The 17,665-nt window shown below is 39.2% G+C and overlaps 2 protein-coding genes across 2 annotated transcripts; both read right to left on the reverse strand.

Annotated features, from left to right (window-relative positions):
- Window positions 1-12,278: 12,278 nt before the first annotated feature.
- On the reverse strand, window positions 12,279-13,063 carry LOC111984693 (uncharacterized). The gene is made up of 2 exons (XM_024016308.1): window positions 12,728-13,063; window positions 12,279-12,638 (listed from the first exon to the last, which is right to left on the reverse strand). The coding sequence occupies exons 1-2, from the start codon at window positions 13,061-13,063 to the stop codon at window positions 12,279-12,281; spliced, it is 696 nt and encodes a 231-aa protein (XP_023872076.1).
- A 3,662-nt stretch (window positions 13,064-16,725) lies between these two features.
- On the reverse strand, window positions 16,726-17,136 carry LOC111984694 (uncharacterized). Its single transcript, XM_024016309.1, has one exon. The coding sequence runs from the start codon at window positions 17,134-17,136 to the stop codon at window positions 16,726-16,728; it is 411 nt and encodes a 136-aa protein (XP_023872077.1).
- Between the last annotated feature and the right edge of the window lie 529 nt (window positions 17,137-17,665).

Genomic DNA, 17,665 nt, shown 5'->3' on the forward strand with positions numbered 1-17,665 from the left:
GGATCTGGAGGAGATGACGAAGGCTAGGGACACTGTTGCCTCCGACCTAGCCGTGGCCAGGAAGCAAGCTGAGGATCAAACTAATCGCTTGCAAGTCGTTGAGGGTCAACTACAGACTGCCAAAGGGGACATTGTCTATATGAGGGAGAAGTTGACCGCGGCAATCCACGAGAAAGGTGTTACCGAGTATGCCAGGGACGAGGCTGTGAGAGCTAAGGACGAGGTAGTATTTGCAAAAATAGATGCTGAGCGCTCTGTAGAACAGGCAGAGGAGGAGGCTTTTGCAGATGGGGTGGCTAAGACTGAAGTCATCCTTCAGGCTCAAGTTCCTGCAGTGTGCAGGCATTATTGTTCTCAGACTTGGCATAAAGCTCTCAACCAAGCAGGGGTTGATGCCTCATCTGACCTTAGGAGGGAGGATAGGGTATATTACCCTACTGCCATTCGCGAGGCTGCACCTGCTGCTCCCGAGGAGGGGTCCTTATTACCAGCGGTTGAGAGTCACGATAAGACCGCCGAGGATATATCTTTAACTGACCAACCACCCGAGGAGGTTGAGCCCCAGAGAACGTTGGGGGGAGTTATAACCGAGGGTCAGGAAATACCACAAGACGTGGCGAGGCCTCCGACGGACCTTTCGAGACCAAGCCCTTAGGCCTTGGCTTAAAGCCTTTTGATTTGCTTATCGAATTAATTTGCCTACTGAGTTGGGGAGACTAGTATACGACATAGGATAATTTTGTTTACTTTCTCTTTCATTTCATTTTGTTTCTTGCCTTAGTGGCGTTGTAAGGAAATTGTATACTTTTTGTTTAAGCTGAACGCTTAGTGTTTTGCTTCCAACTACAGATATTTTCTTTTGTTTGCTTTACTATAATATTTTGCTCAATATTTTCATTCTATTTTAGAATTAGTCTCATGAAACCACCTGTTATCCTTCAAATATAAATATAAAGACCGTATCATAGCTTGAATCTAGGTAACGCTTTGGTTTTTCTCCAAATAGTTATTTTCTCCATGGGTTCGAGTCCGAGGACCATGCAATACCTTGACTCCGTCTAGTACTTCTATCTTTCTATAAGTATCTAGTTTTCCATAGGTTTGGGTTCGAGGACCATACAATACCTTGGTTCTGCCTAGTACTTCTATCTTTCTATAAGTATCTAGTTTTCCATAGGTTTGGGTCCGAGGACCATACAATACCTTGGTTCTGTCTAGTACTTCTATCTTTCTATAAGTATTTAGTTTTTCATAGGTTTGGGTCCAAGGACCATACAATACCTTGGTTCTGGCTAGTACTTCTATTTTTCGATAAGTATCTAGTTTTCCATAGGTTTGAGTCTGAGGACCATGCAACACCTTGGTTCTGTCTAGTACCCAGGTATAATGGTGTGTATAGTTTTACCATAGGCTTGGGTCCGAGGACCATGCAATACCTTGGTTCTGTCTACCACTTCTATTTTTCTGTAAGTATCTAGTTTCCCCATAGGTTTGAGTCCGAGGACCATGCAATACCTTGGTTCTGTCTACCACTTCTATTTTTCTGTAAGTAGAGGTTCGTCCTCGGATCGCTTTACTGGAGGTGATTCCTCCTTGGGTCGGATTATGATCTTTACACGTGGCGTTGATCTCGCCTCCAGCTCAAGGCCCCATCTTTTTCATTTATGAAGCGCCCTTTGTCTGTTCGTGTTCCGCGCTTGACGCCTCGGTGCGCAAAATGCTCCTTCATTAATGTCCTCGTGAATTAACACGAGTCCAACGGTCTACGGCCTCCTTGGAAATTGGTGGCTTCATTATTAACCCAGCTGATAATTCTCTTTTCGAACTCTGCATGAATTAATTCTCACCAACCCCCATCCCCTATATAAGGTGGGGAGGTGGTTTCCCCACAATCCATGGACCTCTCAATACAAACAGAAAAAACACATTCTCTCAACTCTCCAAGCCTTTTTAACAACCCTGCCGGAATTGTTACTGGAATTGGCAAAAGCCGGTATGGCCGCAGCCCCCACTGGGCTTTCGGTGCAGCAGAATTTAGGCGTAACCCCGATGGCGCCCTACATGGTGGCCCAGAGGGATGTTGTTAGAGCACCTAACGTCTCTCCTCGGAGCGCACTCCCGACGAAGAAGACGTGCGAATTCATCTCATGGGCGATGCTCGAGTGTTGCCGTCTCCAACGGCCAACACTCGTGAGGATCGGAGAGAATCAAGGGAACATCATGGGGGAAGGTATCCCGGAGCCCCTGCATCTGCTCCTTTCTTTGTTCCAGCTCCGCCGAGCCGAGAAGGGAGTTGTCGGTGGCCTGGAAACATGATGGCCCTCCCCATTCCCGGCCTTTTGTGTCAAGCTCTCCCATTCTCTTTATACCAATAAAGGGATGGCTTGACACTTCCCACCGGCTAGCTTTTTTAGGGCGGCTCCACCTGGGCCTCTGATTGTAGAAATAGCTGGTAGGAGTAGCTTGTAAATTTGTGTGTGAAACACACCTGCCTGAGCCTCTGATTGTAATTTGTACTGTTTCTATTTATGAAATAATAACATCAAGATTTCTCTCTTCGTTGTCGAATCTTCTATTTTCTCTCTTTTTTTTTGTGTTTTTGTTTTTTTTTTACAACGACCACTTAGAGCAATTGCCTGGTGCGCCGGCCAGCACCCTAATCCTTCCCACAGACGGCGCCAATTGTAGGGACTCAATTTGGATTTGACCCTGAATATGAATGGGTTTTCAGCCCAACAAGCCCAAACAATAAATTTGTAGAGAGTGGGTTAAAGGTTTAGACGCTGGCCGTCGTTCACCAAGCATGAACTCTCTTTTACTAAGAAATACTTAGAATTAATTTACAACGGGGAGAATGCTCCTCGGCCCGTGGCCGAGGAGCCCCTTTTCTTCTCTTTCTTTCCCCCCCCCCTTTTTTACTTTACTTGCTTTTCTTATATAGTCTTCATCTTCCTATCCCCTTCTTCCATCTGTTGATCACCCATTCGCCTCCCTTCTGGCCATCCGTCCCATCAGAGGCCTTATCAGTACTCAAGTGGTTCACTCTGATCAACGTTGCCCTGCTAAGGGGTTATATCCCCATTAATGCGGCCAGAGGGGTTAGGTGAATGCATTAAGTGCGAATGTGATAGTTTGCTCTGGGCTTGTCCCCTCCCAAAAATTATCCCTAGTATGCCGAGGACGGAGAGGTCCTCGGCGTGGGTCAAAAAAGGGCTTTGTCTGACTTAGCCTTGGCTGGTCAGTCCTCCTCAGCGCTGGCCTTGGGCCTACTACGCGATGGGCTGTGGCTGTCAGGCCCACGGGCCCCACAAAAATTATTAGAAGATCATTCAAATATAAAACTATTAGAAGATCATTCAATCCCAAAATCACTAAACTTCTTTTCCTGCTCACAACACAACATCAAAACTCCAAAATTTGCTATTCTTCACAATATAAAACTAGAGGAGAAAAAGGGGGTGAGCTGACAACTCAATAAATAACCAAAATCATAATAAGTTCTATTAAGCAATAGATTTGTGAAGTAATTAGATGTAATATGAGTATTCAAAAGTTATAATATACTATAAGTTTTCAAAAATAACTAAAGAAGTTTCATAGTCTAAGACAAAAAATAGGGTGGGCCTAAGGCCCCAAGGCACAACAAAGATGAGTTTAATGCCCCTGAACAAAACAAGGATGGGCTTAAGGCCCAAGACAAGGCAAAGACAAAACACGAATGGACTTAAGGTCTAAGATGACACATGAATGGGCTTAATGCCCGTAGAAAAAACAAAGATGGGTCTAAGCCCAAGACAAACAAGGATGGGCCTAAGCTCAAGACTAGATAAAGGATAGGTCTAAGACCCAAGACGACACAAGGATGGGCTGAAGGCCCAAGACAAGACAAGAAAAAACACAAATGGTCCTAAGCCCAAGACACAACAAAGGAAAGACTCAAAACATCAAACAAAAATAGGCTACTAGAATGAGGCAACTTTTGAAAAAAATTTATTACTAAAGAAATACTCAAAAGATTTTTTTGGAAAATTTTATTTTGAAAGAAACTCTTTTTTAAAAACTTAATTTGATTTTTTTTTTATTTACAGAAAACTCACTTAATTTTTTTTTAAGGAATTTATATAAAAAATCTCACTGAAAACTCACATTTAATTTTTTTTGGAAAAATTTCATTTTGAAAGCAACTCTTTTTTGGAAAAAAAATAAATACAAAGAAACCCATTCTTTTTAAAAATATTTTTTGGAATTTATAGAAAAAATAAAAAAGAAAATTCACACCTTTTTTTATTTTTTTTGAAAATTTATTTGTTGTTTTTTTCTTTGGGTGAAAACTTCATGCTTTTTTTTTTTTTGAAAAAATTTTTATTTAAAAAAGAACTTGAAAACTTAAACAATATTTTTGAAAACATAAAAGACTAAAAAAGATTGACCCATTTTATTAGCCCAACAAACAATTCAAATAAAGCACACACAAATGGGTAACCCTACGTGGTTGGGTTTTCAGCTCATCTATATGTGGGTAAGCTCCTTAAAGTAAAAGGGACGAATCAATAGGTCACTCATAACCAGGGGGGCCATGATTCCAACTGAAGGCCTAAGTGGACATTTGTGGATTGGTGGCAAACCATTTATGTACTCAAATCCCATCATAGGCAATGACATAGATTATGAGTTGGTGGGATGAACTTTGAAAGACCTTGGCCCGAATGGAGCATACTTGTTGATACCATATTTTTTTCGCCCTCAATTTGCATGTTTGACCCCGAAAAATTCAAAAATATTATTCTCTCCATGGGGCTGCGAGAACATCTAGGATGATGTGGTGCAACCTGTTCGGACACCAGAGCACTCAAAGTGCTTCTTTCAGCCAAAATGACCAAAACACCCTTGGTCAACCCTCGGTTAACTGAAAGTCAAACAAATTCCAAATCCTCACAAAACAACTTTTTTCAAGGTTTTATATCAAACCCGAGTTTTTCGGAGATTTTTCACGACTTTGACCAAGTCGACCCAAAGTTGACTCCTAGCGAGTTCTAGAAACCCTAATTTTGATTCGGTCGTTAGAACGTGTTGAAAACAATGTTGTTGTGAATATTATCAAATTCTCATTCCAACGACTATTCATGGGTCAAAATCGGAGTTAGAACGGCCAAAATATCGTGAAAATCGGGATAACACACCGATCGATACACCACTAACTTCCAGGAGCCATAACTTTTGATTCGATCATTGAATTTTCAAGTTCCATACCTTTTTAGAAACAGGAAGTCAAGATATTTTCAGGGGTGTCAAGATTAACCTGATCCAAGACCATTTGAAAATGGCAGCCTTTAAAAGGCCATCGCCTCGAAAAGCACGCCAGGGCTATAAAAGGCCCCAAGCACCTTCAAACCAAAAAAAAGAAGAAGACTTTTCCGGGTTTTTCTTTCTGCCTGGACGTTCTCTACACCTTACTCCCCTTTTCCAATCACAAAAAACACTCAAAAAAAGACATAAAAAGCCTCTTAATTCTTCCCTCTTCACCAAAAATACAAGGTATTGTTCTTATACCTAGTCTTCTTTTCCTTGGTTCTACATCTTGGATTTGGGGTTTAGGGGTGTGGATGTAGTTTTTTAGCTACTATCCACACTCCTAACTTTCTAAATCATTTTCTAGCTTTTATCTTGCTCTTTTATGCCTTAATAACATGATTTATTAATTTGCTTTGCATGTTTCTTGCTTTATCTTGCTCCTAGCATGTTCTTAGTTTAGATCCATGTTCTTCGATGCTTGTTTATATGTTATTTGTCTTTCTTACATGCTATACGTTTTATGTCATGCTTTCTATGCTTAGATCTTCTCTTTCCTATGTTTTTGATGTTTAGATCCACATGTTTCCATGTCTCATACCATGTGTTTGTACCTAGATCTATCTTTCCCATGTGTTGTTTGGCTAGATCCACGTGCTTCTATGCTTGTTTACATGTCTATTTGTCTTTCCTACATGCTTTATGCTTTATACCATGTTTTCCTATGCTTTGTTCTTTTTTTTATTTTGTTCTATGTTGATGTTAAGATTACATGTTGACATGCTTGTATGATGTCGTTGGATATGCCTTGCTTAGATCTATGTGTTTATGTGTGTATTTTCATGCTATATGGTTAGACCCTTATTTTCAAATGCTTATATGCTTGGATTCATGCTCTTCCATGTTTATGTGCTAGGCTTGTACATGTTAATGTGTTAGGCTTGTACATGTTAATGTGTATGTTTCTATGCCTATTTGTCTTGAACTATATTTTCACATGTCTATGTGCTTGGATCTATGTTCTCTACATGCTTTAAGTCATCCTTTATGTGCTTGCGTGCTTCACGTCGTGTTTATGTGCTTAAACCTAAACCTTGTTTGTTATGCCATGTGCTATTATAGCCCTTTTGTTCCTTTTATCGCATTTTCTTGTGTTTTGGCCTAATGGTTAGGACTTGATTTAGACCTTGTGGTTTTTGTCATCATCCATACACCAAGGCCCACATCAAAAGGGTTTGGATCATTCTTATTTGCATGTATATGCTTGCTTGCTTCTATGCTTTATGCCTGTATTAGCCTCCCTTGTTCTAGGCTTTGCCATGCTTGATGCCTTTAGTGAGTTTGTGGTTGTGTGGTTACATCCGACGCCCATGAGGCCTTGTTTGAATGTAACCATTTGGGATGCATCACCATGATATCGGTTGCTTTGTGCATACCTTTCCCCTTTTTCGCTTCGTGTGATGATATGCTTGCCATACTTGTTTTTGCCACTTATTGGCTTTCTTTGCATCTTTACACGCTTGCTCACATGTCTATATATAAGTCTTGCTTGCTTGTGTGTTGTCCATGCTTCAACATAATGAAGTTATGGACATTTGATCCAAACCAACATTTGTCTTTTGTGAGGAGACTCGAGATAAGAGACAGAAAAATGGCGAAGGATTCGCATGATAGTTGAAGGAAATATAAGCTTATCATGAGTCGCCATATCCCTATAGACATCTATGAGGGATAAAATGAAATGAGAGGGAAAATCAATGGTAATCCTTTCAATCTGTAAACTTATTTTTGTGCATAATTTTAAATTACAAAAACATAAGATTTAAACATTCAATTGGTGATATAGCTATTTATCTTTGATCTTTTGAAAATTTTGTAAGCATGGAGGATATAAGAAGAAAATTTAATATGGTGGATTTTTCAAAATTCACATCTAATAAAAATATATTAAGTTTGTAGTCATTGGCTACAACTAAATTTGTAGCCAAACTTTATCTATATATATATATATATAACCAAAATTTCTGAAACTCTCATCATTTTTAACGTCACTACTATTTTCTTTTTCTTTTTATTTTAGATTCTTTTTATTTTAGATTTTATATCTTATATATTTATTATTTCTCTTCAACGTGTAATTATCTTATCGGTGTTACAATAGCTTAGTTTAAGTAAAACTCTATTAAATATATGTTTTAAGAGCTTGAAAATTCTACTTCAACTAAAATTTTATAACAAAAATTTCAACAAATATATAATATAAAATTGTAGGGTTGAGGAGCCCAAGGATATAGGTTGGGCCTTGTCTAAGGATGCTTAGTGGTGTGAGAACGAATAAACATCAATGAGGATGCAAGACTTAGAATTCCATGAGCAAGCTACGAGTGAGGAAGCTGGGGAAGATAGGCCGAATTTATCGAGCCAGAACCATATAGGCATATGGTTGTAATATACTATGGGTTTTTCAAAAAACAATAACTAAAGAAGTTTCATAGTCTTAAAATAGTAAGTTGCAAATAGATCATATGCTTTAATTTGACAAATATATCATAGATGGTTTAGAAAGTAGTCAGTTTTCCATATATCAAAGCTATAACTTACAATATGTTCCAAAGAATACATAAGCAGTTTTAATGACTCAAAATAGTTCAAATGCTCAAACATTTCCAAAATCACATATGTATTTTTAAGTACTCAAAATAGTTTAGATATTCAAACAAAATTCATATTCTTAACAATCTTGTGATTATGGTCAAGCTATATCCTTGTAACTTAGCATCAAAGTACCAATGAATAACCCTCATTGGCTTGGGTATCAAAGTACCAATGAATAACCCTCATTGGTTTGGATATCAGAGTACCAATGAATAACCCCCATTGGCTAGGTATCAGAATAAATTCATCGTTAGATTGTTCATAATCATATATATGAAATCATAGTTTCTAACAAAAATATATCTTATTCAAATACATATATATAATCATCTATTCAAAATTCAAATCTATTTGTGATATTTCTATAATTCTTTACTTTAAATCAATATAGCTAAAAAAACAATTAAATAAAATAAATCTTATATTCAAGGCTCATATATATTTGTGAAAATTATTTATTCTTTACTTTGAATCAGTATAGCTAAAAACAATTGAGAGTTCAAATAGCATTGAATACACTATAAACGTTTAGACCCCCAAATAACAAATTACCAAATCAAGCTTTATATCAAACAATAAATGTGCGGGAGATGATAACAAGCTTATACCAAAATTGATAAACAATCTAAGCCAATTATAATCACATTCACAATAGAAAATAAATGGCAAAGATAAAGGAAGAGAGATGCAAACACAAGGACAACACGCGATGTGTTAGTGAAGAGGAAACCGAAGCCCTATGCGTAAAACCTCTCCGCCGCCCTCTAAGCGGTCAATAATCCATTAAAAAATGTAGTTGGGATACATGAACAGTAATAGACCCTCTAAGCCTAATCTACCCAGGTACCTAAGCCCTCCAAGCTTCCTACTCCAACGAGGTTGGGCCAAACCTTTTTCTTTTCTAGCTTACCGGATTCCGCTATAACCCATAGCATCAACCAATAGTCATTAGTCCCTTCCAAACTGCTTCTCTTAGCACCAAAACAATCTTCTCACAGACGTGGGTATGGTGAGAAAATGATTTGGTTAAGAAACTCTCAAGGATGTATCAATGGAGAGGAAGAGAGTAGAGGAATTTGAAGAGTCTCTTAGGTGGAGATTGTAAATGAGGCAATCTTGTTTTCTCTAAGGTTTCTCTCTCAAAATTCTCTTTGGAAACTCTCTACATTTTGTAAGAATGAAGGGTATTTATACTAGGGTGAGAATGGAATGTGAAATGTCAGTTTTTGCCAAACAGGGCAAGTTGGCAACTTGGCCTCGCGACTTGGTTGAGTCGCGAGTTCAAGCCGCGAGTTAACGGCCTGGCTAGCCTGGGACTTTTGTCCTGTAGTGCGACAGCTAGCGCGACTCTTCAGTTTCTGGCATGCTTGGCATGTGTGCAACTTCTGGTGACTTGCAAGCCGCGAGATCCAGTCGCGAGTCTCTGTTTCTTTGCACAATCTTGAGTATTTCTTCACACTCTCTCACTCACTACCCTTACAAGATTCCCACCTAAATACAGGGTTACTAAATGTTAAAATACAAGTAAATTTGGTACGGAATAAAACCAACAAGATGGTTGATTAAATTCAATCTTACAACAATTAAATAAAATACATCATATATTCAGTAATCATATATATTTGTGATAATTCTTTACTTGAAATCAGTAATACAATAAAAATAAAATTGTAACAACTGTAAACAATTTTCAGCAATTAAAATACGCAAGATAAAACCAATTAGGATAGAGTTACGTACCTCAGCTAGCTCACCACAAGAACTTCTCTCTAACACTTTTTCTAAAATCCTTAGATCTCACCTAACAATTTACAAGCACCATTTACTCAATAATCATATAATTTAAAAAAGACTTATAACAGTACCTGACTAGAAGAAAGACTATTAAAAATATCTCATAATTGTCTGCTTATCTCACACCAAAACCTAATCATATATTTTTCTTTATATATATATATATATATATTCTGCCACCATTTATGCCTTAAAAGATAAGGCTATAGCACTTAGTAGTAGTACTATGTCACACTAGGAAAGACAAGGACGTGTGCTACACTTACTTTACAACTTTCTTCTTCTTCATTTCATTTTTTATTTTTTTTTATAACTTGTCAGACCTCAAACCTAAACCCATGTTTATTAGAAATTTTTTTTTGTTGGTTTTTTTTTTTTCTCAAATTCCATTAATTCGGGCACAGTTTCTTAAACAACTAAAATGTGGAGAAAGTTGACCCTTAGACCCATCACGCCTAAAATCTACAACCTCCAGAGAGAGAGAGAGAGAGAGAGAGAGAGAGAGAGAGAGAGAGAGAGAGAGAGAGAGAGAGAGAGAGAGAGAGAGAGAGAGAGAGTTTATCTATATATATATATAAGCTTTATTTATTGACCGAACCATCATGCTTTCTTTCTTTTCCTTAGATATGGTTATATGAGAAGCTTAAATTGCTTTAGCCTTCCATTGTTTCTCCTAGTCGGTATCAACCAAAGCACTATCGATATCACAAGCCCAAAGATAAAGGGATGGATCTCGTCAAGCTTACTGAACTCTTGAAATATCTTACTTCCTTAGATGTCCAATGGGTGGTAGAATGGTGGTGTATCGAGGCCATGTCTAGCTGTAGTTTCAAGGAAAATTGTGTATCTTTGGTTGGGCTTCAAAACTGTTCTTATTATCCCACATGTTGCATTGCACGACAATTTGTTGATAGTTAAGGGGTTCCTTGTGGCAATGGTTCTTTTCACACCTTAGCATTTACTAAGAGAATCTTGGGCAGAATCCATAAGACTTGGCCATAGAGGGCAATGAATAGGGACATCTATTTTCCTCAGTTTCTCCATCCAAGATCGGGATACAAGGATTGACTATTCATTGATATGAGGGTAGTCCATAGGGATGAGAAAGACCACAACAAGTCCAATAAACAAAAAAGGACTGAGTGACTACCTTGATATGCCCTAAATTTTACTTTTCTACACTTTATGATTCCATGTCTTTCATTTGAGTTAATAAAGGATTGGAATGTTCCAAATCCCCTATGAAAACAATTTAACATCTTTAAATTTGAGCAATGTGAGAATCTTATCATTTATTATCTCTGCTTATTGTCTTTATTTTTCTGTGCCACGTAGTTTTTGCCCACGATGTCCTTGTAGGGATTTTTGCCCTGTCCTTGGTCTTTTTCCTTATCTTTTGCTTAGATCACCCTTTCGGGTTTTCAAACTAGCAAGGTTTATTTATCTTAACTTTTTCCTAAGCTGTCATTTCGGGTTTACAACTTAGTAGGCTTTTTTTCAAATGTTGTATTTCTGGAGCCTGCCCGTGTTGATTGGATGAAGCATCTCTTCTCCATCCAAATCTGTAATTCTTGTAGCACCTCTTGACATGATCTTCTTGATAACAAAATCTCCAGACCATCTTGGCTTCATCTTTCCTCTTGCATCAAAAGTTTCATGTCTAATCACTTTTAAGACTAGATCTCCCTCCTTAAGGTTTCTAGGTTTCATATTTTTGTTAAATGCTCTAGTGATCCTCTTTTGGTAACATTGTGCATGGTATTGGGCTTTAATCCTCCTCTTTTCTATCAAGGCTAACCGTTTATATCTTTCTCTCGCCCAATCTTCTTCTAGAACTTTAGTTTCCACCAACACTCTTAAAGACCATATCTTAACCTTAATGGGAAGCATCACTTCACTCCCATAAAGCAAAGAGTAAGGGGTTGACCTAGTTGATGCACAGATAGAAGTCCTATAGCCCTACAAGGCAAATGGAAGCTTCTCAGCCCAATCCTTGTATGTAATTACCATCTTGGCTAGGATGTTATTGATATTCTTGTTGGTTGCTTTTATGATCCCATTTGTCTGTGGTCGATGTGGTGAAGACTTGTGATGCTCAATGTTGCACAACTCTATGATTCTTCAAACCTCTCCCACAAAGTGGGAACCATTATCAGAGATGGTCTTTTATGGCACTCCAAACCAGTGAATGATGTTGTTTTCTATAAACTAGGCCACATGTTTAGCTTTCAATATGGAATAGAGAGTTGCCCCTAAACACTTGGTGAAGTAATCAATTGCAACTAGGATGTATTAATGCCCGTTTGAAGCCTTAGGAGCTATTCTTCCAATCATGTCTATGCCTTATACTGAGAAAGGCCATGGAGAGGACATGCTATATAGCTCACTAGGTGGCACATGGTTCAAGTTGGCATGTGTTTAGTAGTCACGACAACTCTTCACAAAGTCTATGCAATCAGTTTCCATTGTATTCCATTAGTATCCCATCCTTAAAATCTTCTTTGCCAACATCCTCCCATTCATATGGGACCACAAATTCCTTAATGGATCTCTTCCACGACTTTTTCAGCTTCTTCTTTCTTTAACCAATGAAGGTGTATCCCATTATAGGATCTCCTATAGAATTGGCCTCCACACAGGATGTATTGTATCACCATCATCCTTACTAAACAATGTTCCTTCTTATTGGCCTTATCAGGATAAATTCCTAATTTTGGAAATATAATGTCATAATACCATGGGGCTCCTCTTTCGTCTATGGCCAAGATTGACAACTCTTCTTCCTCTTTGTGTACCAACTGATAACTTTGCTTGATCTTTAAAAGTTGTGTCCATACTCCTTTTGTTATTTCAACCATAGAAGCCAATGTAGCAAAGAACCTGTAAACTGATTCTGAGCTCTAGGGATAATGGTGTATTCAATTCTATTGAAGGTTTTAGTAAACTCTTCCAAGTATTGTTGGTAGGATTTTAGGTGTTCCCCCTTTACCTTCCACAACTTCTGTGCTTGTGTTATGACCAAAGTCAAGTCTCTAAAGACTTTGGCTTCTCTTACCCCTAACCTTCGGAGGGCTTCCATTCCGGCAATACAAGCCTTGTATTTTGCCATGTTATTGGTTACTTTGAAGTTCAACTTGATAGCCAAAGGTACATGAGATCCATCGGGGGTAATGAAAAGTACTCCTATCCCATTTCCATATTGGTTCACAGCTCCATCGAAGTACGTCTTCCATGCCCTTAGTTTGAAGTCTAGGATATCTCCATTTGGGAAATCTTCTTTACCATTTTCTCCTTCCACAAGGTTCTTGGCACAAAAGTTTGACATGACGCTTCCTTGGATGGTTTTTCTAGCCACATACTTTAAGCCAAATTCTGCCTATAGGATCAACCATCTTGTTAATCTTCCACTTAGAGCAGGCTTCTTAAAAAAGTATTTCAATGGGTCCATTCTAGCCATTATCCACACTTGGAATGGTAGGATGATATGTCACAATTTTTGCATAGCCCATACAAGAGCGAAGCATGATTTTTCTATGGGTGTGTATTTAGTCTCATAGTCATGGAATCTCTTGCTCAAGTAGTATATGGCTCTCTCATTCTTATCTTCATCTTCTTCTACTAGCATACTTCCTACTGTATCCTTTATCATTGAGAGATAGAGGACTAAAGGTTCTTCGAGTTCTGGAGGTACCAAGATAGGTGGGTGGAGAAAGTATTCCTTGATAAGTTCAAAGGTTTTTTAACACTCATCATTTCATGTATGGGGTTCATTCTTTCTCAAAAGTTTGAATATGGGCTCATAAGTGGAAATGAGTTTGACGATGAATCGGCTAATGTATTGCAATCGGCCTAAGAATCCCCTTACCACTTTTTCACTCTTAGGTTGTGGCATGTCTAATATGGCTTTGATTTTAGATGGGTCAACTTTTATCCCTCTATCACTTCCTAGGAGGCCTAGTAACTTTCCTGTAGTTACCCAAAAGGTACACTTCTATAGGTTCAAACTTAATCTATATTCCTTGATCCTCTTGAAGAACTTCCTCAAATTGGTTATGTAGTCTCCTCTATTTTTATACTTCACGATCATGTCATCAACATATATCTCTACTTCGTTGTGCATCATGTTATGTACCAAAGTTATGGCCATTCTTTGGTAGGTTGCACTCGCATTCTTGAGCCTAAACGGAAAAGTTTTGGTCATGTCTTTAGGAGCCATCTTGATTTTGTTGTATCCTGAGAAACCTTCCATAAAAGACATCAAGGCATTTCCAGTGGTATTATATACCAAGATGTCTATGTGTGGTAGAGGAAAATCATTCTTAGGGCAGGCTCTGTTAAGGTCTCTAAAGTCCACACACATCCTCACTTTCCTATCCTTCTTGGGTACTGGCACCACATTAGCTATCCATTCGGCTTGGAGTACGGGTTTGATGAACCCTACTTTCAACTTCTTGGTGACTTCTTCCTTGATCCTAAGGAGCCATTTGATTCTCATGTGCCTCGATTTCTGCTTGACGGGCACTATATGAGAACGAGTATCAATATGATGTTGTGCTATCTTGGGATCAATGCCAAGCATATCTTTATAAGACCATGCAAATACTTCTTGGAATTCAGTGAGAAGCACTTTGAGATCTTTTCTTTCTTGTTCATTTAAAGTTGAGCCAATTTTAATTAATCTTGGATTCTCATCATTGCCCATATTAAGAGTTTCAAAATTTTGTTCCCTAGGTTCAATTTTCTTTTCCAATTTTTTTATTAATTTCATTTCCAAATTCATTGGAATCATTTAAGTGTAGAATTTCAAATATTCAAAATAAGCCAAATTAGAATTCATCTTATTAAAAATGTTGAAATGTACATTGGAACTTGCATTATAAGAAATCCTTCCCATGCTATTGGTAAACCCAACCCAAGTCCAACTACTAAATTGCCCATCGGTAGGTGATCTGAACCATGTCCACCTTGACTCCATCTACTCTGCACAAGTCCTCAACAAGGGTGATTCGAGGTAAACCCTAGGCCGAGGAGGTGGCAAGAGTGGCCAATGAATCTGCATGCGTGTTTCCACTCCTAGAGACATGTGACAAGTCGAAGAATTCAAAATCCGATTGCAAGCGCCTAACCTGACTCAGGTACTCCTGCATTCTCTCTCTAGCCTTTAACTCCCCCATCACTTGGCCCAGAACTAATCTCGAGTCTGAGAACACTTCTATTGCCTTTCCTCCCATTTTCTGTACTATGGCCATTCCTTGTAGTAAAGTTTCATATTCGGCTTTATTGTTTGTGGCCGAGAACCCTAGTCTTAATGATTTCTCTATGGTAATCTTTCCCCACCCCGGACCCCCTTTGGTTTGCTACGCCATCAACATACACTTTCCAGCGTGAGGGTTCTTGTGCAGATATTGTGTCAACCAATTTTCCATCCATGGTTTGCTCCTCTGTTACCATTTCTATCTGAGGTTTGGCAAATTCGGCTATCAAGTCAGTAAGGACCTGGCCCTTGATAGAGGTCCGAGGCATGTATTTGATATCGAAAGTTCCTAGAACTATGCTCCACATGGCAATTCTTCCCGTGTAATCGGCACTTCAGAGTACAAGCTTGAGTGGAAGCGGAGTTAGAACAATAACTGTGTACGCTTGGAAGTAATGAGGGAGTTTTTGCGTGGCATGCACTATTGCCAAAATTGCCTTCTCCAGTGGTAAATAATGCACCTCGGCCTTATGTAATGATTTACTCACATAATAAATTGGCCGTTGTATGCCACCATCAATTCGTATCAACACCAAGCTTACAGCATGAGGGGCCACTACGATGTAGGCGAACAAAACCTCGTCGGCCTTTGGGCTGGACATGATAGGTGGCTAGGATAGGTATTCCTTAAGTTGCTAGAAGGCCAAAATGCAGTCCTCAGACCACCAAATCCTTTCCATTTGTTCATCAGGAGGTAAAATGGTCGGCACCTATCCGCAGATCTAGAAATAAACCAATTTAAGGCTGCGATCATTCCAGTAAGTTTCTAAACTTCTTTAGGATTCCGAGGAGGTTGCAGATTGTGAATTGCTTTGATCTGATCTGGGCTCACCTCAATTCCCCTATGAGTTACCATATAGCCCAAAGATTTGCTAGACTCGACACCAAATGAGCATTTAGAGGCATTGAGACGTAGTTTGTGTTTTCTTAAGATGTCAAAATTAACTCCGAGGTCTCCCACGTGATCGGATGCTACTTTACTTTTTATCACCATGATGTCTATGTAAACTTCAATACTCTTACCCAGCTGTGGTTCAAACATTCTACTCATCATCCTTTGGTAGGTCGACCTTACATTTTTTAAACTAAAGGGCATCACTTTATAGTGGTAATTTCTAACAGGAGTAACAAACGCTATTTTTTCTTGATCATCCAGGGCCAGTGGTATTTGATGATAGCCTTGGAAGGCATTTAAGAAGCTTATCTGAGGATGGCCTATAGTTGCGTCTACTGATAGGTCTATTCGAGGCATAGGGAATGGGTCTTTTGGACATGCCTTGTTTTAGTCTGTGAAGTCCACACAAACTTGCCATTTCCCACTCTTCTTTTTTACAACCACGGTGCTAGCCAACCACTCAGAGTAAAACATCTCCTTAATAGCCCCTACTTACTTGAGCTTTCTCACCTCGTCCCTGACAGCATCGGCGTGTTCCTTGGATAGGCACCGAGATGGTTGTTTTTAGGAGTAGCTGATGGATTTACATTTAAGTGGTGACAAATGAAATTCAGATCAATTCTTGAGGCATCATAAGCGTCCCATGCGAATACATCGACGTTTTTTTTTTTTTTTTTTTTCTGAGGAATCCCATTAATCCTTCCTTTTCCCAAGGAGGCAGTTGAGATCCCACTTGAAAGAACCTTTCCGGGTCATCGCTAATGGTCACTTTCTCTAGACCTTCACATTTTGCCTCCTAGGCTGGTGCATTGATAGGCGATGCTGGGTTCTTTGATTGCTATGAGTTTTCTTCAACAGGGGTCGATAACTCTACTCTAGGCCGATGTGAGATGGCAACTACCAGACACTTTCTTGCCATAGCCTGCCAACCTCGAATTTCTAGGACCCGGCCCTCGGAAGGGAACTTCACCTTCTGATGCAGAGTGGAGGCAACGGCTCCTAGGGTGTGAAGCCAAGGTCTGGCCCCGATGGCAATGTAAGGGGAGTAAGTATCCACCACAATGAAGTCGACCTCCACTATCTCAGGGCCAGTTTGTACAGGTAGTCTAATCTGGCCCTTTGGCGTGACAACCTTCCCATCAAAACTCATCAAGGGGGAGTTGTAGGGCATCAAATCTTCTGGTCCCAGCTTCAGCCCCTTATAAAGATTGGAGTACATGATCTCGGCTCCACTACCATCATCTACCATTACCCTTTTACGTCATAGCCCCAATCTGAAGAGTGATTACTAGCGCATTGTTGTGGGGTTGGATAGTTCCAATTTTGTCCTCATCGGAGAAACTCAAGACCGAATGAGGATATACTTTGGATTTTTTCGGCTCTGGGCCAAAGTCATCGGCGAATAGCCGAGCTACAGACATCACCCTAGAAGGATGTAAAAGGTGCCTTAGTTTCTCTTCTTAGACCAACTAATCTAAGTGGCTCTAAAAGTTCTTGCAGCCTTTTGTAGTGTGTCCGTGGTCCTGGTGGTATCAACAATACAAGTTCTGATTGCATTTCATTGAGTCTCTAGCCATCTTATTAGGCCACTTGAAGATTGACTCATTCTTGATTTTCTCTAAAACCTGATGTACCGGTTCTCTGAATACAACGTTGATCGTCTGCGCGTTGGCTGATCTGGATTGCCCTGTGAAATCTCTTTTCAGACAGTCATTGTTATATCGGTTCAACCTGAAATCCCTATTCTTTTGGGGGATAACTTTCTCTTTCCCTTTCCC

This window comes from Quercus suber, unplaced genomic scaffold (assembly GCF_002906115.3).
Source record: "Quercus suber isolate HL8 unplaced genomic scaffold, Cork oak 2.0 scaffold_371, whole genome shotgun sequence".
Classification (NCBI taxonomy): Eukaryota; Viridiplantae; Streptophyta; class Magnoliopsida; order Fagales; family Fagaceae; genus Quercus; species Quercus suber.